The sequence below is a fragment of the Phascolarctos cinereus genome, unplaced genomic scaffold, assembly GCF_003287225.1.
Source record: "Phascolarctos cinereus isolate Bilbo 61053 unplaced genomic scaffold, phaCin_HiC Scaffold_7;HRSCAF=346, whole genome shotgun sequence".
Classification (NCBI taxonomy): Eukaryota; Metazoa; Chordata; class Mammalia; order Diprotodontia; family Phascolarctidae; genus Phascolarctos; species Phascolarctos cinereus.
The window spans coordinates 21,074,953-21,096,177 of record NW_027556180.1 but is presented as its reverse complement, the minus strand read 5'-3'; the positions used below and the strand labels follow the sequence as shown (position 1 = coordinate 21,096,177).

At 42.9% G+C, this 21,225-nt stretch overlaps 1 protein-coding gene and 1 long non-coding RNA gene across 4 annotated transcripts in view; one reads left to right on the top strand and one right to left on the bottom strand.

Annotated features, from left to right (window-relative positions):
• Window positions 1-15,198, top strand: part of KIAA1586 (KIAA1586 ortholog) — a 31,966-nt gene extending 16,768 nt beyond the window's left edge. The window contains exons 1-3 of one of the 3 annotated variants that reach the window (XM_020988836.2): window positions 9,831-10,051; window positions 11,214-11,304; window positions 12,928-15,198. In XM_020988836.2, the coding sequence (XP_020844495.1) occupies window positions 12,941-15,115 (2,175 nt within the window). In that variant the 5' untranslated portion in view covers window positions 9,831-10,051; window positions 11,214-11,304; window positions 12,928-12,940 and the 3' untranslated portion in view covers window positions 15,116-15,198. Of the gene's footprint in view, window positions 1-9,830; window positions 10,052-10,137; window positions 10,945-11,213; window positions 11,305-12,927 lie in introns of those variants that run through there. The other 2 variants (XM_020988837.2, XM_020988835.2) reach the window with 2 other exon arrangements.
• On the bottom strand, window positions 1,984-9,837 carry LOC110210076 (uncharacterized). The gene is made up of 2 exons (XR_013483382.1): window positions 8,632-9,837; window positions 1,984-2,248 (listed from the first exon to the last, which is right to left on the bottom strand). It is a non-coding gene; the product is annotated as an uncharacterized LOC110210076 (long non-coding RNA).
• Window positions 15,199-21,225: the final 6,027 nt, after the last annotated feature.

Sequence of the window (21,225 nt, the reverse complement as noted above, 5' to 3'; positions counted from 1 at the left end):
GCAGCTAGGTGGCACAGTGGACAGAGCACCATCCCTGAAGTCAGGAGGACCTGAGTTCAAATCCAGTCTCAGACCAGATACTTAGCCCTAGCTGTGTGACCCTGGGCAAGGCACTTAACCCCAATTCCCTTGCCAAAAAAAGAAAAAAAAGAAACGCATCTCGTTTGTCAAGGCTCTTCTCCCAACTTGGGTTGGTGGGGTGCTCTGCAAGCTCCCCATTTTTTGTAACTCCAGACTGTTCTCCTGGGGATCCTGCCCCTTCTAACTTGGGTGGGTTCTGGCCTGCAGTCCTGGCTTCTCCATCTCTTTATTATTCACTTGTTTTTCCTGGGCTTTTTTTCTTCTTCTTTACTTTCTAGTATGCTCTGGTCGGACCTGGGGTCTTTTAAAAAAAACAAACCAAAAAAACGACCACCCTGAATTCCCCTTACCAACCAGAGCATTCTGGTTTCCCTATGACCTATTCAGTCTCCACATTTCTCAACATTTATAGTTTTTTACTGACAGATCATTACCTAAGATCATTTTGTCCCACACTTGATTTTGAGCCCCAGGCTGATACCTGATAGATGCATAGTGATTTGAGGTTTGCAAAAGCCTCTATATCCATTAGCTCATTTGAACTTCAAATGGCCCATGAAGATATTGCCAGTGTTGATTAGCCTTTTTTTACAGATGGGGAAACTGAGATACAGAAGCTGAGACTTGGCTCATGAATACAGCCAGTAATCGGCAAGGAATTTGAAACCGGGTCTTCCTGACCCAGCACCACTTACTGTCCCATGCATCCTCTTGAGAACTAGATTCAAATCCCAGCTCACCTATAGACTAACATGACCATTTCTCTAAGCCATCTGTAGAATGGGATACTGGCACTGTGTTCCACACAAGGCTATATTGAAAGGCTTGTATCAATGTGAACTATTTCTCTGAAACAATCCTTACTAGAATTTGCTTTTCCAGCAGCTTAAGGAAAGTTCTTATATCTCTAGTTGCTTTTGATACCTCATACTACCATGGCTTCTGCTGTCTACCAACTTAACCTATCCAAATCAAATTTTGATATTTCAGATTATGCCTTCATTCTTTTTAAATATTCCTTGGGGATTTCTCTAGTTCTCCTCCTCCCCCTTCCAAATTCTCCCTCTCTTTCCACTCTGCAGTGGACTCTCAAAATAAGTTGCCATTGGTGATGACTCTGCTAGGCAGTGGCCCATATGTCTCTGTACTCTCAGTCATATCCTCAATATTGTTTTCAGCAAAATGATCTTGTTGTTTTCTAGCTTTTAATTATGTTGCTAGAGTCATCGTATATACTATTCTGCTTTAATTCAGAAAATCAAGCCAATTAAATGACCCATTTCAAGAAGAAAGAGAAATCTGGGTCTGCCCTTGGGGGTGATCCTCAGAAACTGTGTCACTTGGTGAGTCATGAGTTTTATGTTGTATTGGCATAGTCCACACCAAAGCTCCTGCCAGAGTGATCCCTCCATGAGACATTGCTCAGTCTGACATGTCGGCATGAAAGGTCTTGCTCATGCCTCATGGTCACTTTCAGGTTCACCAAGACACTCCAAGGTGCCACGTTTTTGTCTTTTGTAACCAGTAATTGTCACTCCAGTCATCACTGTCCGTCTTTCATCACGAAGAGTTTGTTCTCAAGTCCATGTGTAGCTATTGTTGATTTTGGGCATGTTTCCATGTTCTTTCATTTTTGTTCCTTGGGTGTGTGTGGATTTGTGTTTGTCCCTTTTTCCCTTCCTGGAATCATCAGGTCTTTTTGAGACAAATCGCCTCTTTGAGTTCTGTTGAAGCTTTGCATTGCTTCTAATATACACCGGGTTTATAGGGGGATACTCATCGCATCAGTGCTGAGACCAGCTTGAAGGGCAACCTGGCTAGTGGGTCTTAGAAATATGTAAGGTTTTGGTAGCCAGGGGCAAGAGTGGCTTAGGACAAGCCCATTTACAAAATATTACCGAGTAGGATGAAAAGAGTTTATAAGAAACAAGCCTGAACAGAGTTTGATGTGAGAACACAGCTCTGCCTTATCATCCAAAGAGTATCTACAGATAACACTGGAAAGAGTGAAACAAATCAGCAAGAAATGGAACAGTTCTGCGGCATTCTGTGGTGATATCTTCTCATAGCCAATAATTGATTGATTGATTGACAACTCTCTTAATGAAGTAAAACTTCGGGAACGCCAGGAAGATGGTGTACCTTCTCCTCAATGTTGCCTTTAAATCTAGAATAGAAATACCTTCACTCAGAATTATAAGAAGAACCAACACTGTTATAGCACTTAAGGGCTTTCAGAGGGCTTTACATAGATTGTATCTTTCTATCCTGCAATAATCCTCTGAGCCAGGGGATATTGTTTCCCCTCTGGAGATGGAGAAAGTTTCAGCAAGGTTAAATTATTTGTCTGCAGTCACACAGCTAATACATATTGGTGTGGGACTCAAATACAGGTTTTCATGGCTCTGTTTAGCGTGCTAGTCACTATGTACTGGTTGACTTTGCTGAACTACTCTCCCTCTCCCTCCCTCCCTCCCTCCCTCCCTCCCTCCCTCCCTCCCTCCCTCCCTCCTTCCTTCCTTCCTTCCTTCCTTCCTTCCTTCCTTCCTTCCTTCCTTCCTTCCTTCCTTCCTTCCTTCCTTCCTTCCTTCCTTCCTTCCTTCCTTCCCTCCTTCCTTTCCTTCTTGCTTTCTTTCTTTTTTCAAGCATTTATTTCTTCTTCCTCCCACCTCTACCTTTTCCCCAATCACCACACCATTGAGAAAGAGAAAAAGAAAAAGAAAACCTTTGTAACAAATGTGTATAGCCATGCAAAGCAAATTCTCACATTTTATTTTAGTTTTTAATGATGTTTTCTGTTTCCTAAATCATCACTTATCCCAAGTATCCTCCCTCCCCCTCAGAGAGAGGGATCTTATACAACAAATAGTATATATATATATATATATATATATATATGTATGTATGTATAATTAACATATATTAATATTATATATATATATATATATATATATATATATATATTGGCTAGGCAGTGGGGTTAAGTGATTTGTCCAAGGTCACACAGCTACTAAGTGTCAAGTGTCTGAGGTCATATTTGAACTAAGGTCCTCCTGACTCCAAGGCCAGTGCTCTATCCACTGCGCCACCTAGCTGCCCCAACAAATAGTATTTTTTAGAGAGGGAACCCCCCATCTCCAACTAATTGATATGTTGACAAAGTATCAGAACACATTCAGTATTGGTACCTGTGGACCTCCTGCCTCCACAAAGGGGTGCCACATATCATGGAAGGCAAAGACAATCATCCAAGATGAAAACAGACATGCCTCAGTGGTTTGGAAATCTGCTTGACTTAAACCCCATTTGAAAATTTTTAGGCAATCATTGGGTGGCTAGGTGGCACCGTGAATAGAGCACCAGGCTAGGAGTCAAGAGGATCTGAGTTTAAACCTGGCCTCAGACCCTTACTAGCTGTGTGACTCTGGACAAGTCACTTAACCCTGTTTGCCTCAGTTTCCTCATCTGTCAAATGAGCTGGAGAAGGAAATGGCAAACCACTCCAGTATCTTTATCAAAAAAAACCCCAGTGGGCTCACAGAGAGTCAGACACGAATGAATATCATCAGGGTTAGACTTGGGAAAATGGACTGTGTACACAAAAGTGTACTTAATTGTATTTACTGTATTTACTGTATTAAAATGATGGTTTCATGATGAATTAAAGAATATATGTCAAAGTTTAGTGACCTCAATGCCAAATAAGGTGCAGTAAATAACTGACACCCAATGAGGACCATTGGATAGGAAAGACTTTTTTAAGATGTAAAAATTTGTAGAGTTTATTCTGTAAGTGCCAGGTAATATGCACATAACTATAACTCTACATTTCTCTTTGTCTGTTGACGTCATTGTATTTACAGTGCTCATTTCTAAACTCCTGAGTTTCATCATCTTATCCCAAGATTCCTTCTTTATTTTCTGTTACTTTTTTTTTTTGGTCAGTCCAACACTTCACTTTATTTCTTCAGCATGCGTGTCGTCCGTTTTATGGTGTCGCTTTTTTTTTTGAAGGTTAATATAATTATGTCCTTATTTAAAAAGAAGCAATCCAAACTGTTTCAGCAGGTATTTCTTCTAATTTTTTTTTCTTCTGTCTTTCTATTATTCCATATTATTTTTTCATTGTGTTATAGCATTTCATCAATTAGTTCATTATTTTTTATTCATTAGTTTGAGGATTTTTAAGTGTTTTCTATTCCTAGATTCAAAGGAGACATTGAGGAGAAGGTATACCAGCTTCCTGGAATTCCTGAAGTTTTACTTCAGTAAGAGTTTTCAATCAACCAATAAGTGATTGGCAATGAGAACATATTGCCATAGACCTTCTGGCAGAACTGTTCCATTTCATGTTGATTCGTTTCCTCTTCCCGGTTTTATCTACGGACACTCTTGGGCTGACCAAGCAGAGAGTTCCTTACAGGCTCACAGCAAGCTCTGTCCAGGCTTGTTTCTCCATCACTTGCTGTCTGCTGTTTTGTAAGAAGGATTCTCATAAGCTCCTTTCATCCTACTCTGTAACATTTTGTAAATGAGCTTGTTCTAAGCCACTGTTGCCATTAGCTCTCATTTCTCTTTGGCCATGAGGGAGGTTAGATGTCACATGATCTGGCGGCTCTGGCTTATATCTTGTGCCCATCATTTTGTACCAGAGACAATTCTCTAAGACCTGGTGAGATTCGGAGTCAGTTTTCATGCACTTGCCACTTTTAGGGCCTCAAGTGCTCGTTTAGGTAAGTTTTATGAGCTTCTCTGTGTCACAGTTACTGAGTAACTAAGACAGTATGGCCAGCCCGCAAGTGTAACAGGGATTTCAAGACGGAGCTACGACACGTCACACCATCTAAGACAAGACGGGAGTTTTCCTTTGTAGATAGTAGGAAGACAGTTTTAGCAGCTTGGTGTAGCAGGGGATGGGGTGGGGTGGAGCTAGTGGGATCTATGTTGGCCAGGGCTAGATTCATTCCCCCATTCTTCTGTCTTTCAGAAGAGTATTGGGCTTGGAATTATACTGATCTATTACACAGTCAATGTTTGCAGTCTGGAAGTGTGATTCTGTTTTGGGGTTAAGGATGAAAGCCACTTTCCCGGGTCACTGCAGAGGGAAGGAAGCAGTTCCGCCCCAGACCTGGAGTGTGACTGCGACTTTAACCTAAGCCATCTTGGTTTCTCCTCCTATCATATACTTATGACACAAAAGACAATCCAGGATAATGAGCAAACACATTTATCAAAGCAAACAAGACAAAGATGACATATAGATTGGTTTAGGTGATGGAATACACACAAGTAAAGGGAGCTTTGTGGTGTGGGAATAAGATTAAATAGCTCAGCCAGGGAGACAATGATCTCCCCTGTGTGGTCCACTCTTAGCAGTCTTTAGAGGTATAAGTATTGGGAACTGACGATATGTTAGGGTGCCCACTCTTTCCCATATGCCTGTGGCTCTGTACTTTCCTTGTTCTCACCTCGTCTCCTCCAGTTCTTTCTCCCAGACATATGCCGTGTCACAGGTGTCTCAGCCAATCAGAAATCACACTTCCCTAGCGGGACACGGCTGTACAAGTATCATGGAGCTACGCCTGGGGATGGGACCCCAGGCTTCAACCTCACCTTTTGCTTTAATGACACGATGATCTGACTGCACACACACACCTTTGATTCTGAAATCACAGACGTGACGTTAGCCAGTTGTTTCTTGTCTAGTGACAGGAGGCTTTTGTGATAATAGTCCAGGTGAGAGATGAGGAGGGTTTGAACTTGAGTGGGAGTAGGATGGTGACTGTGAGCATAGAGTGAAGGGGATGGAAGCAAGACATCTGGAGACAGAAACACGATTTGGCAATGGGTTGGACACGTGGGTGAGCAAGAACGGAGAAGCAAAACGGCGCTGACATTGTGAACCTGGATGACTAGAAATGTGGTGATGCCTTTGAAAGAAATGGGACAGATTGGAAGAGGGCTGGCCGAGAGTCCAAGAGAATAGGTTCTGTTTGGGGCATGTTGATCCTGAGGTGTCTCCAGAGCGTCCAGTTTGAAATGTCCAAAAGGTAGCTGGTGATGGCAGAACTGAAGGCTGGTAGAGCAGCCATGAGGTAGACCACATAGCAGAGGAGACCCTGCCCTTGTGGGGAGACAGCGTGACCTCAGGATCCTTGGCAGGGGACCCTGCCCTTGTGGGGAGACAGCGTGACCTCAGGATCCTCGGCAGGGATAGGGAGTAAAGTGGATACAGCACTGAACTTGGAGTCGGGAAGACCCCAATTCTAAACCTACCTCAGTCACCTGGTAGCCAAGTGACCCTTGGAGAAGTCATTAAACTTTGTGTGCCTCAGTTTCCTCATCTTGTAGGAATGGACAAATATCAATATTTTGATATGCCAGAGCACTCTTGCCAGAGCAGGGATTCATCTTCTTTCCCATTTCTATCTCTCCTTCCTGTGCTGAGAGTTAATGCTGGCATTTTCTTTCTTTTCTTTTCTTTTTTTTGCTTTTTGGTGAGGCAGTTGGGGTTAAGTGACTCGCCCAAAGTCACACAGCTAGTGAATGTTATGTGTCCGAGGCTGGATTTGAACTCAGGTCCTCCTGACTCTAGGGCCGGTGCTCTATCCACTATGCCACCTAGATGCCCCACAATGCTGGCATTTTCTGCTCTAGGGTCTTCTCACTCAAGAGCCTCCAGGACCAGATGACCAATCTTACAATGAATGGGCCAGAAGCTGTGCTGCAAGTGACCACAGCCTCCATCACCTTCCTAATGCATATTTACAAAATTAAAGTTGATTAAAATTTCATTTGTGATACCCCTCAAGATAATTCGAAATGCTCTGATGTCATGGAACCAGATTAATGGCTACAGTATATCATAAGTTTGGTGGAAACTGATTTCTCTCTAGTTCTCTGTAGAATGCCTTGTGGCCCAAGAGTGTTAGCCTTGGAGAACATATTGCATTTATTTATTAGGAACAACTGTTTGTCTGAGGATTAAAAAAGGCCCTCAAGTTCCCCAAGTCCATGAATCACACACCCTCTCGTCCCTTCTGGAGCGTGTCATCCAGGTGTTGGCAACAAGTTCTGCCCCCATCTGGAAACAATTGTTCTGTGTTGCACATCTGGATCCAGTGGTCTTTATGAAAGGAAATTCAGGATTGGTTAACATGAATAAAGTTTATAACTCCCATTAGGAACCAAAAAATGTTGAAGCGTTTCCCACTAATGTGTAAGGATACACAGGAAAAGTCTTTGAAAAAATATTGACCCTAATACCACCAATGACAATTTTAGAAAAAAGAGCTATCTTTCTAATAATGATAACAGCTACTATGTGCCAGGCACTATGTTAAGCACTTCATAATTATTATCTCATCTGATTCTCATGTCAACCCTGGAAGGCAGGGGCTGTTATGATAATCATTTTACAGAAGAGGAAACTGAGGCAAACAGAAGTTAACTGGTTTGCTTAGAGTCATACATCTAGCAAGTGTCTGAGGCCAAATTTGAACTCAGATCTTCCTGATTCCAGGTTTGGCACTCTATTCACTGTACCACTTAATGTATATAATTCTCACTTTTAGCCATTTCAGCAGCAAAATATATACGTATGTATGTATACATACACATACATATTGAAATGGCTAAAACTGCTAAATACATATCATATATACTATATATAACATATTACATAATACAGTATATATACTATCTATGATATATTATTATACAAATAATAGAATTATTATATAAATTATTTAATTAATAAATAATTATAAAAGCAGTTATTATGAATAACAATTATATATAATTATAATTGTACACAAGCAATATCATCATGTTAATATATAATTATATACTATACTGCAATATATATATATATATTATTGAAATTGCTAAAACTGCTGAATACATATAATATATATATATGTATGTATACATATAATATATATATATATATATATATATATATATATATGTATGTATACATATACAGTGCCTACTGTGGGCAAGAAAGCCGTGTGCTTAGTGCTCCCCTCAAGGGTCTTATATGTCAAGGCGAGAATGGGATGGACATATACAGAAGCAGATACTTAACTGCAAATAAACAAGGCCATTTGAAGAGGCTAAAGAACCAGTATCCCATCATCCCCTCCTTTCTTCTTTCTAGTTCTTTTCCAGTGGCTACTAACATTGCCATATGAGGTAAGTTTGGCTTAATAGCCAGGTAAGCCAATAATAATTGTAATGATTGTAGTATAATTAGTAATCTTTCTTCCTCTTGTTACCGATTGTAATGACCATCTACTAAAGCAGATAAAGAGAACAGAGCAGGTTACTGAAGTGGAATCTTAAATAGTATGAAAGATAGAGTGAGATCAATCATTGAGAATGAAGTTGTGTCAAGGTAAACATGGGAGAGTTCGATGGGAGGCAGAGCAAAGAAGGAAGGATTTGAGTGCACTATGACCAATTTTGATTGGACTTCTCAGAACAAAGGCTCTGAAAAAAGTAATTACTTAGGATCTAAATAATGAGTAACTGTGATAATCTACTTACCTTGAGAGAAGAAAGGAGGAAATTCACCTCCAGTCTTTGACAGAGAAGTGGTGAACTGGTTGCAGTTAATGCCTTCTCTTTGTTATCATGGAGGGCTCATCCTTGGGGTAGAGGTGGAGCCAGAAATAACTTCAATGTAAAAACAAAAAGTAGCAATTCAACTTTTAAAAAGAGTCATTATCGATCTGTATTTCTGTAGTCCCTCGGAGAAATGATATATAAATGCTAGTTATTATTATTATTATTATTATTATTAATCCCACTCAATTTAATTCAGTAAACATTTGGTAAGTGCTGTAAGACCCAGGATCTTCCTTCAAGGAGTTCATACATTGTACTAATCTCCACTGTATCACCTGGTGCCCACAGGGGTGGGTATACTTTACAGCTCCCCATCATCTTATAACTGTTTCCTATCATGTTTCTCCTCCAGGCTCCTGAGCCACTTCACCTCCAATTTGAAGGAGAAAAATTGCTGTTGTAAGCTGCCACGTATCTCTTAGTCCACAACTCAACAATCCTTCCCGTCCTTGCTCCAGTCTGGAGAGAGAAGTGGCTGTTTATCTCGCCAAAGACAACCTCTCTGCTTGCACCCTTGATCCAGGCTTTCCTGTCCTCTCTAGGTGTTTCGCCCCTTTCTTCATTCTCTTTCTGCCTTTCATCTCCAACCTCTCCCTTTCTATTCCCTCTTTCCCCCACACCTACAGAAGCGTCCAGGTTTCCTCCATCCTTAAAGACCCTCACATGAATTGTCATCCCTTCAAGTCATTGTCCCATCCTTTCATCTCCTTTCTCCTAAAAAAAGGCATCTGTACTCGTTATTTCTACTTCCTCACCTCCCTTGCACCCCTCCTTGACCTGCCTGTTGCAATACTCCTTTGCAAATCTCCTTTGAGTCCATATAACAGCCTGACTTTGAGAAGGGGTCCACGGCACCAGCCACGGTGGACAGCCCCTGGGCCATGAGCAGCAGGGACCTGGCTCAATGCTGTTCCCTCCCTGCCTTGCTCCATCCCAGACACAGGGGGCACCACCGGGCGGTCCTCGACAGCGGACCCAGCTGGCCTAGGAAGGTTGGGGGAGGAGGCGGACGGAAAAGGCTGGCGCTCCTTGCGCAGGCGCACCCACCGCCACCTCCGACAGCACCTTGGCGCCTGCGCAGTGTCAGGACTCGGCTCGGGCTATAGGAGCCTCAGCCCCGCCCCTCTTCCCTGGCCCCGCCCCGCCCCTCCAGGTGGGCGGTTGCCGGGCAGTTGAAAGATGCGGCGCCTGCGCGGTGGGGCTCCGGAGGGTCTGGGCAGGAGCTCAGGGAAGGAGGACAGGGGCGGGGAGCGGGCATGAGCCCGAGCTGGAGGAGGCCGGGAGGGCCGGGCACCCCGCGGCTCCGCGGAGGAAGGGAGCCGGGCAGAGGCCGGCCGACGTGAGTGTGGGTGTGGGTGTGGGTGTGGGTGGGGAGAGGCGCCCCCGCCTCTCCCCCCCCCCGCGCCTCTCCCCCCCCCGCCTCTCTCCACCCCCGCCCACGCTATTTGTCCCATGAATGTTTCCCCTGTCTTTTCCTTCCCTTTTCTCTGCCCCACCTCTGCCTTTAGTCCTACCCCCCTTGCTTCTTCTCTTCCTTTCTTTCACACCTGTCTCTCCCTCCCACGCCCAAATTCTTTTTTTTTTCTTTTTGATTAGGCAGTTGGGGTTAAGTGACTTGCCCAGGGTCACACAGCTAGTATCAAGTATCAGGGGTCGGATTTGAACTCAGGTCCTCCTGACTCCAAGGCCAGATCTCTGTCCACTGCGCCACTCAGCTGCCTCCCTCTTTTCTCTCCAGCTGCTCCTTTGCCTGGTCTCTCCGCCCCCTAAATGCAAGCCTTCCGTGCTCGGTGTTCAGCTGAGCTAGCTCGGGACTGGGAGCCTTGTTCTAAGCAGCTCGCTGTTGAGCATTGACCTGCCCACCCTGCCCACAAGGACTTCCCTTTCCAGGGAGAGGCCCATTTTGGGGCAGGGGAGACAGGGCTGGATCTGGGGGGAAGAAAACACCTGGGCTCGGGGGAAGCTAGAGCACCGGCCCTGAAGTCAGGAGGACCTGAGTTCAAATCTGACCTCAGACCAAACACTTGACACCCACTAGCTGTGTGACCCTGGGCAAGTCACTTAACCCTACTTGCCAAACCCCACCCCCCCCAAAAGAAGCTGAAAACACCTGGGCTCTTGACTCCCTGGGTGGCTTCTGCCCCCTACCCCCCTTCAGATGAGAGAGGTGGCCTCTAGACCTTGGTTACTGACCCCTGGGAGCTGTGGGTTCATGGGATGCTGGACTCAAGGGTTTGTATCTATTTGGTCAAGGATTGGGGGGGAGGGTCAGTGTTGTGGAAAACCAGGGACTGTGGAGTTTGAATCCAGAGCCTGCTCCATCAGTACCACTTGTTACCCAGTACTTACACAGTGCCTGGCACCCGGTAGGCAGGCGCTCAGTAGATGTTTATGGAATGCCCAGGACCTCCTCTCCTCTTTTCCTGCTCCCAGGGCTTGGCTTCCTCCACTCAGGGCTGGTTCTTGGAAGCTGAAGATCTTGTATTTTTATTTTCCATTAGGAATGTGAAGAGCTGAGAGGGGAGAGGCCATATGAGCACAGGAAGGCTGCAGCCTGGGTGAAGGAGAGCGTTCTAGGGCTGTGTGAAGGAGGTGAGTTCTGGGAACCCCCTGGGGAATGGCAGTTTGGACCCTGATGCCCACAGCAGGGCTGCTGGGTCTTTTGCTTTGTTCATTAAAAAGCAGAACAGTTAAAGTTTCATTTTTTTGTCTGAATTCACTGGTCCAGCTTTTAGTTTTGGGTTTGGTTTTTTTCTAAGAGGAAATAAAGTTATAGTCAGATGCAAATGGAAAATACTTAAAAGGAATCTTGAAGGACTTTCCTGGGAGCAGTTGTTGAGTATGCTGGAATTACCACACTGATTGTGACTGAGTGAAAAACCAAAGCAAGCCAACAACCCAGCAAAACTTTCTCCTGAGTAGACCCACGGCAGAACTGGACAACGGTTACTACTGAAAATATGTTTTGTGATTGTACGTGCAGACATCCCCAGTAGAACAGTGGTCGATGAACAGTTCTGAAGGAGAAAACCTTGGGTGCTTTAGCATGTGTGGGTTGAAGGGAGCAGGGTGTGAGCCCCAGTCTGGGGGTGGCATCTCCTGAGTCTGTTCCCAGGCCTCTTTCTTCCTCCCTAAATGTCCCTGGGCATTTCCCTGAGACTTTTAAAATGGGGCAAGTATCATTTGTCTTCCTCTGGAGGCTATAAAATTTAATTAATGTTTTATAACTGCCTACTTTTATAGATGAAAGGCAATAAAGTACTAGAGTGGGTAGTGAAATATTCTTGCTAAGGCCTTTTATGTCCATTACAATAAGTGGTTGCTTGAACTGGCTTGTGCTGGCTGCTAAGAGCCTATTGTTAAATTTCCAGGAATTTTGTGAGCTAGTTGTTAAACAGAGCCATTCTTTGAAATTAAATGACACGTAAACTTAGAATTCAATAAATTATATTAAAAATAAAGGTAATAAACAGAACTCACCACTTCCTAATTATTTTACTTTTTCATTATTATTTATGCTCTTTAGCTTACTTACATGTCTCATATCTGTATGGTGGAAATACTCTATAATGATGTGGTATATACTGCACGACTTCCCAAGTCTGTGTTCAGAGTGCTGTCACCTTGGGTCCTTCAAATAGACCACAGCGATAGTATTTACACAGTGTTACAAACAGGGGCTTGATTTATCCTTTTGAGGATTGTCGTTTAGACTTGCTTCAAGTTTGTAGCTGTTACGTTGTAGCCTACAAACATTTAGAGATTCTTTATCCAGGATTCACAGACCAATCCAGTTCATCAGAGAAATGCTCATGTCACTGACGAACAAGTGAAGTGTCCACATACATTTTCATTGCTTCTCTTTTGTCTCTCTCGTGAACATAAATGAAAACATGACCCAGACTTCATGTCAGACCTGCCCTCGTTCATGGATGACATGAGTGACTCGATGGCTGAATCAGGCAGTGATCCACCATCTCTGCATGGTTGGATTTTTGTGAAGCTCCTTATTGGTGATAGAATTATAAACACCAACAGTGGATTTGGCAAGAAATAGCAAGGTGCGCTGAAGTTACACTTGTAATCTGAAAAAGAAGGCAAATGTTTTAACTTAAAATGTGTTATTTCTGAAATTATATAAAGAGATCATTAAAATAAGTTTTTACCTGAAAGTGGTATATGAATTTTACTAATGTATTGAAAATTAATTTTCAGATCTGATCCTAAAATGCTAAAACGACAGAGTGATATATTCAGTTTTTTAAATGTGAAGAAGGTGAAAACAGACCCAGAAAACAAGATGAATGAAAATCATTGTAGAGCATGGAAGCCCACAGAACCCAGTTTTGAGTCTGTTGAACAGCCTCTTATTGAAGCAAAGCCATCATGTTCATCCAAGGAAGAAATGGATAATCTTGTGCTTCCAGACTGTTGGAACAAAAAGCAAGCCTTTCTATTCACGGAACAGTACAAATGGCTTGAGATAAGAGAAGGTAGATTAGGATGTAAGGATTGTTCGACAGTTCAGCATTTAGGAACGAGAGCAGAAAAGCACGTGCACGTCTCCAAAGAGTGGATTGCCTATTTGGTGACCCCAAATGGAAGTAATAAAATTACTAGACAAGCTTCTTTACGGAAAAAAATGAGAGAGCACGACGTTTCTAAAGCCCATAATAAAATTCAAGATTTGTTAAAAGAATCTCCTTCTAGGGACTCAGTTTCCAATTTTGTTCCTAAACCAAATAACAAGAACATTGATGCTACTGTAAAAGTGTTCAATACCGTTTACAGTTTAGTAAAATGTAATAGGCCTTTATCCGACATTGAGGGGGCGATAGAATTACAAGAGGAAAAAGGCGTCAATATAGGCAGTCGTTTGCATACAAGATATAGCGCAACGAGAATAGCAGAACACATTGCAAAGGAAATTAAGATGAAGAGATTTAAGAATATCATAGAAGAGAATGCCAAAATCTGTGTCGTCGTTGACAAGACGTCTGCAGTTTCGAAGAAAAGCGCCCTGGTGATTTACCTCCAGTGCGCGGTTCAGTCGGCTCCATCACCCGTGATGTTATTTGTTGCTTTAAAAGAACTGGCATCAACAATGGCAGAGTGTATTTTCAATACGTTGTTGTCCGCTTTAAACGATTGTGGCTTTCATAATGAGTATTTGAAAGCCAACTTAATTGCATTTTGTTCTGATGGGGCTGATACAGTGTTGGGAAGAAGGTCTGGAGTAGCTGTGAAGTTATTGGAAAATTTTCCCAAGATCGTCATTTGGCATTGTTTAAATCATCTATTACAGCTGTCCCTTGATGATTCAATATCTGAAATAGAACGAGTTAATCATTTTAAAATGTTTCTTGACAAAACATATTCTATTTATCACCAATCTAATAAAAATCAAACTGAGCTAGAAGCTATAGCTAAAGAACTTGAACTGGAAATTATTAAAATTGGTCGGGTCCTTGGACCAAGATGGGCAGCATGTAGTCTACAGGTTGCAACTGCTGTATGGCGTTCATATCCTGAATTATACAGAAATTTTTCTCATTCTTCTTCTTATTCCAGTTTGGCAAAGAGATTAGCTAACATCAGTTTCTTGCAAGACCTTTCATTAATGATTGATATTCTGGAAGAATTTTCATTACTTTCAACTGCACTGCAGTCAGGATCAACTAACATTCAAAAAGCTCAAAAATTAGTCAAACGTACCATAAGAGCTTTGGAAAATTTAAAGATTTGTAGTGGAAAGTATGAATCTCAAATTGAAGATATGATTAAGTCAGACAAGTTTAAAGACATCCCATTTAATAAAAATAGTAAACTTAATACTCTTCCAAGGAATATGTTACTAGAACACATAATTCAGCACATGAACTTGCGTCTTTTATTGGAGAGGAGCAATGATGAAAGCATTTTAAGTTATTTTGATTTATTAGAACCATCTGCTTGGCCTCACGAAGAACTAACTTCACCCTGGATAGCTGGTGAAAGAAAATTGTCACATTTGAATGAGATTTTAAAATATGAAATTGATTTGAATGATTTTCGGGATTTTGTAGATAATAATGTAAAATCAAACAATGCTCCAATCCCTGTAACCATACAAAAAGCCAAGAAGATAGTTAACAGTATTGCCGTCAGTAGCTCTGAAGCGGAAAGAGGTTTTGGTTTAATGAATATCATTTGTACGAGGGTGAGAAGTAGCTTAAAAGTAGATCACATATCCGATTTCATGACAATAAATTTCCTGGGAAAAGAATCAGCAGATTGGGATGCAACTCCATTTGTCAAATCATGGTTGAATTGCAACCACAGGTTAGCTACAGATACAAGAGTTCGGAAAAAGTCAACAAAAATATTCTATGAAAATCGATTAGCTCTGTGGAATTTACAGTAGAGTTTTGTATAGTTTATTGTTATTTGTAAATGTGTATACATTCTTAATATCAGTAAAATTTATAATAAACTCATATATATCTATGATACTTTTTTTTCCTCGGAGAGTCAGTTAGACATTTGCTAGCATAATGTTGATTACAAATTTTCTTAGTGAGTATTTAGCCCTGTGCAGTGTAGGCAGGCATTATAAAAATCTGTAGGAAGTCTGCCCTTTTGAGGGAAGGTTCCACTTGGAAGTTCTAATCTGAAATCAGAGTGAATTTCATCTTGGTACCCTGGGTGCCTAATCAGCTCCCAGGATGTAGGATTTAGGAGACCTTAGAGATTGAAAGGATAAAACTAGAGAGTAGTAATTTGAGTAATTTTCTCAAGGGTGCCCAGGTATCAGGTAAGAAGAACCTGTCTTCCAACCTGGGCTTTCCAAAATGGGTGGACCAGTTCTGAGTTCTAGTAGCAGTGCACTAGTGTACCTGTTCCCCCACAACCCCTTCGGCCTTTGTCATTTTCCTTTTTTTTTTTTTTTGGTCTTAGCCAATCCAGTGGGTGGGAGATGGTACCTCAGAATTGTTTTAATTTGCATTTAGAGCATTTTTTCATATTACTGTTGATAGTTTGGGTTTCTTTCTCTGAAAAAATGTCTATATCCTTTGACCATTTATTATTTGGGGAATGGCTTTTATTCTTGTATATTTGCCCCAGTTCCTTGTATTTCTTAGAAATGAGACTTTTTTTTTTTAGAGAAACTTGCTACAAAGATTACTCCCCCACCCACCCCAGTTTCCTGTTTTTCTCCTAATTTTAGCTGAGCTGCATTGGTTTTGTTTATGCAAACACTTTAATTTTAGGTAATCAAACCTCTACTCAGATTCTCAGGGTTGACGAGCTCCCTGAAGTAATCTAGACTTTGGTGCTCAGTTTATGTACACAAAACATAGACGGTCATGTTTCATTATCCCTTTTACCTCTTGTGAATTTCTCAATCTCATTTGGTCATGAGCTCTTCCCCATCTACGATCCAGTAGGTAATTTCTTTCATGCTCCACTGATTTGCTTATGATATCATCCTTTATTTCTAAATCATGAACCCGTTTTTGAGCTTATGTCTTGGTAGATGGTGTGAGATGTTAGTCAATTCTTAGTTTCTGCCAGATTCCTAATTTTTTGCCGAATAGTGAGTTTTTGCTCCAATAGCTGGGATCTTTGAGTTTTTCAAGCACCAGATTATTGTGCTCATTTGCTTCTGTGTGTTGTGTATATACCCTGTTCCACAGATGGACCACTCTGTCTCTTACCCAGTACCAAACTGGATGTTTACTCTGTTGTAGTATAGTTTGAAATCTGGTACTTCTTAGCCCTTTTCCTTCACTCATTTTTTCCATTGATTCCCTTAACATTCTTGACCCTTTGTTCCTCCAGATGAATTTTGTTTTTTTCTTCTAGCTCTATAAAGTAATTCTTTGATTGTTGGATTGGACATCAGTGAATGTCATCTATTCTGGTTCTGGTTCTAGAATGCTTTACAGAAGAATTTGGCTCGGCCTGTTCCCAACCCCGAGTTGAAATATGGATGTACCCAGCTGTCACAAAATGTACTTTACTACCTTTTAAAACCACCAGAAAAATTCTCATCTCAGCGACTCCACTATTCCTCTGACAGCCCAGACCAGCCCCTCCTTGGCCACCACTTCTCAGTATGTTGACTTCCCTTCATAGTTACTCCCTGAGGGCAGGGAGTAACTTGCTTTTTGTCTGTGTTCCCATCTCTAGGCACATAAAAAAAAATGCCTTTTTATTCATTTGCTTATTTCTATAATTGTAGTCTTAAAAATATTTCTTATGATAGTCTTAGGAAAACTTTCAAAATCTAAAGAAATACCTTAAGTTTTTATAAAAACTCTTTTGTAATTTCCTTTAGGATTTTCTTTTTTCTAGGTTGGCTCTTAGAATTGATTGACTGGTCTACACACAGAGTTCAGCAGAGTGATCCTACTTCATCAACACGTAATCATGGCAGAATGGATTATTATTATTATTATTATTATTATTGGTGAGGCAGTTGGGGTTAAGTGACTTGCCCTGAGTCACATAGCTAGTGAATGTTATTTGTCTGAGGCTGGATTTGAACTCAGGTCCTTCTAACTCCAGGGCCGCCGCTCTATCCACTGCACCACCAGCTGCCCCAATGTGATAAATGTAACACATTGAGAAATGTGTCTGGCAGAAGCCACTTTTAATCTGTCTCCAAAGCCATTTTTAATACTCTGGCTTAATAGTATCAAATTGCAGTCTCCCATCCCCCAAGTTAACCAATCATTTTCAGACTTACTGTTCCTTGTAGATGGCTAGGTGGTACAGTGAATGGTGTACAGGGTCTGGAGTCAGGAAGACCTGGGTTCAAATCCAACCTCAGACTCTGATATCACCCTGGTAGACTGGATAGTGTTTACATGAATGTGAGACTCAATTTTAGTAACTTTTAACCCTGCATCCCACAAAAATCCTTGGCATTCCATGATTTCTGGGCAATTTAATCTAACAAATCTAACAAATATGATGGTCTTGTTTGGCAGTTTGACTTGCCAATAAATCCGGCCTGCATTTGTCATCAGAAAACCAGGGTTTGAGTCTGAGGTCCCCTGGGAGACCTTGGGTGAGTTTCCCCTCCTCAGGCCTTCATTTCCTCCTCTGTCACAAGACTCCCCTCAGGCCCAGGGCTCAGGAGCCCGTGGTGACTGTTGAGCCCAGGTGAGCCCGTTCCTGGGCTCTTTTCCCTTCTGGCCTCAGTCATCTTGGTTGACTAGCAAGGGTCACTGATGGAGGAGGCAGACCTGGCCCAGAGGGGCCCAGCTCAGGCACAAGGGCCTGTCCACCTGTTGGAGCAGCCCTAGGCTTGGGCAGCATCGCAGGGAGCAGGGGCTGGTGCTCCTGGGCCGCCCTCCTTCCCTGCTCCTCCCTGGACTGGCCAGAGACTCTAATCCAAGTTTGAGCCCCACCTTTTGTTTGCTAGTGAAAGAGGAAGGTCTGGGCTCCAGGCTTTACCTGGGAGGTGCACACACAGTGAAGACTATTTGAAGGAGGACAATAGGTGCAGTGTTTGGAAGGAAGTCCCTCTGGATTGGATGAAAGGCGGGACCTGTTCTCTCCAAGGGAGGGCAAACCACCCCTCCTGGTGAGCTCGGAAAGCTTCACTTTGGCTGATCAGAAGCCTCATTTATGGCTTGGTTAAACCAAGTTCAGCTCTTCTTAAAGGGCTATTGAATCTGGCACATTCTGCAGCTTTAGGACGTTTTTGCATTTTTCTGGCACCAGTTTGAGGACCTTGGAGTTGATGTCAGAGACACGAGAGAATCCTCAATGCGTCTTCTCATGGGCACCTCTGACTCAAGCTGGCCAGAAGAGGGGGTTACTGTTGGGAATGAGCATCTGTGCAGGCTCCCAGCCTCCGAAGCCAGTGGCCTCCTGCACAAACCCCAGGCATCACCCAACCTTGTCACTCCACCTGCACATCCTGTTCCCCCTTTGTCCAGATTAGGTGGCTCCTGCTTCAGTTGGGTCCCTCCCCTCTGCCTGGACCATTGTCCTAAGCTTCTAATTAGTGGCGTCCCTTTGCAAGGCGGCCCCCAGGCTTCTGCCAGTGATTTCTTCCTGGAGAATATGAAGGGCTATGCCATCCCCTGCCCGCTCCCTCTCCACCTGTGGCTCTGATTACTTCCCGAAGCTAATAATTTCTTTGTTCTGTACTTAAACCTTTCACATGCTGGCCCCTTTCTACCTTTCCAGACTTTATTACTCTCCTCCATAGACTCTACATGGCTGTTGAGGTCCTTTTCAATGCCAATTCTGTGACCATTTGGGGTATGAGGCATCCCAGCAACGTGAGTGACAAAATCCAGATGGTGCAGTCAAACATCATTCCCCTGGTTCAGAAATTGTGAATAATCTTGGTGCACGACCTTGATTTTAGTAGGTTCTTTTTCATAACATGGCCTTATTTTGTGTGTAGAAACAGGACCAAAATTATTTCAGGGGCATTGTCAACCCTGAGAGTCTGGTTAGCGATTTTGCACTAACCTGACAAAGACTTCCATGATTACAACGCCCTTGTATGCTTTAGTGGACAATGATATGCTCATTAACAAGCACATAGGAAACCCTACAAATCTGTTTCTAAATTTGAATGTTTTATTATAAAACCATCATGAATTACCCTCTTAGGGGGTGAAACCCTTAATTCAAGAAGTCATTTTAAGTGTAAATTCCAGAGAATTTTCAATTATTGGCATGATACAAGACATCCCTTAAATATATCCCTCAATTCTGGTTGTGTTGGGTAATTTTGACAACTGAATTTATTAAATCAAAACATAAATTATTTCCTCATTTTTTATAAGCAGAAACAGATGAAATATGCTTCTATAAATTAATACTACCTTAAAAACCAACCTTCAACAACCCTAGAAAGTCTTAATGAAACATTTTAAAATGCTCAGAAAAATATAAATTTAGAAGGGGGCGGAAGGACAGGCACAACAATATTGATACTAATGTGTAAGATTTATTTAAAAAATAAACAATAGATTGTTTCCTATACAATCTCCATTTTCTGGCATTTGTAAATGATGTTGTTATTCTTGTCTAGCTCTTAACAAATAAAAAGAAAGGAACACCTTGGAAGCTGGTGGGTGACTATGAGTACCTGGACCAGAAGGAAAAGATGCCTGCATAGAACTTGAGGAAGAAAGGTTACCTATCATTCAGCAATGGTGGCAAAGCACAGTCCGTAAGCCCAGCAAGCAGTCGTCCCCTTCCTCTGTGTGAAGATGTCCCCTCTACCTCCTGAGCAGCCCTAGCTACTTGGGGGCTAGCTCAGAGGATTACATCCCTCCTCTACACATGTGACAGGGACTGGATCCGTGACATAATCCACACTGGGAATCCTGGGGTGAGGAAACCCCCTTTACCAGGGTAGGTCAGCAACACGGTCCTTCCAACAGACAGTGCAAGAGCTGCTTGGAGCAGGAGCTGCAACCCAGCTTTCCCTGGCCTTGAGGCCCATGCTGCCCCTCCTGTGGGGTCAAGCTGAATTAGTCAAGGTGGTCTCCCCAAGGCTAAAACCCTCCAACCCTCCCAATCTAGCATGGGGTGTCCTGAAAGCCACGGACTGTTTGATATTGAGTCAAATTGTGCGTCCTGGGAGGAATGCTTTTGCGTGCTGGAGGCAGCATGGCCAAGGCTCCGAGGGAGCTGGGGGAGACCTCAGCTTGACCCCCAGAAGCACCACTTCCTCCCTGGCCTGCTTCTTCATCCCTCAGACAGCGTAGAACAAGATGGGACAGCTGTCAGCCCTGCCTGTCGGCAAGAGGATGAACCTGTCATGTTTCCCAGTATTCCCGTCCATCTCAGGGTTATCCGAGTCAACTCATTTGATGTTTCTTTTGGTGGCATCACTAGGATGCGGGTAGGTCAACAATGGCTTCACTGGTGGGTTCTAAGAGACCCGCCTGGAGATGCCACTCTGAGGAGGGTCCTGTTGTTTCAACAACACAACCAGAACAGCTGTCCATAGAGGAAGAGGATGAGCCCTAAAGTGTGTTCTCACCACAGAGAACTCAATTAAAGGTTCATTATGGAAGGACTGCATTGTGGAGAACAGACCCGAGTTTTGAAAGGACACTTGCAATGTAAAATGTACTCCTTTGCTAGTTATAGTAAAACACACCAAAAAAGCAACCCCCTCCCCCAAAAGAAAAAACCCTGGGCCTCAAGTTTCCTCATGTGTAAAATAGGGGGTGGGGGGAGGGGTTGGCCTCTGAGGTCCCTTGCAGCTCTGTCTGACCCACAAGATGGGAGCTAACCTTAAGAGCTCAGGGGAGCCCTGCAGCCTGGGGATATCCCTCCCTGGGAGGGGCAGGCCCTGAGGCTCACCACTGCTCAGGCCTGAAGCTGAGGGACAGGAAATGTCTGTATTAGCTAGGAGTCGTCCCATCCCGTCCCCCCCCATCCTTTCCCCCGGGGGGGGGGGTCTGCTGTAGGATTTTTAAGGTCCCTTGTTAAAAGGAGAACTCCCATAGCTATCACTGAAGCATGACAGAAAGCAAACAATGAAAA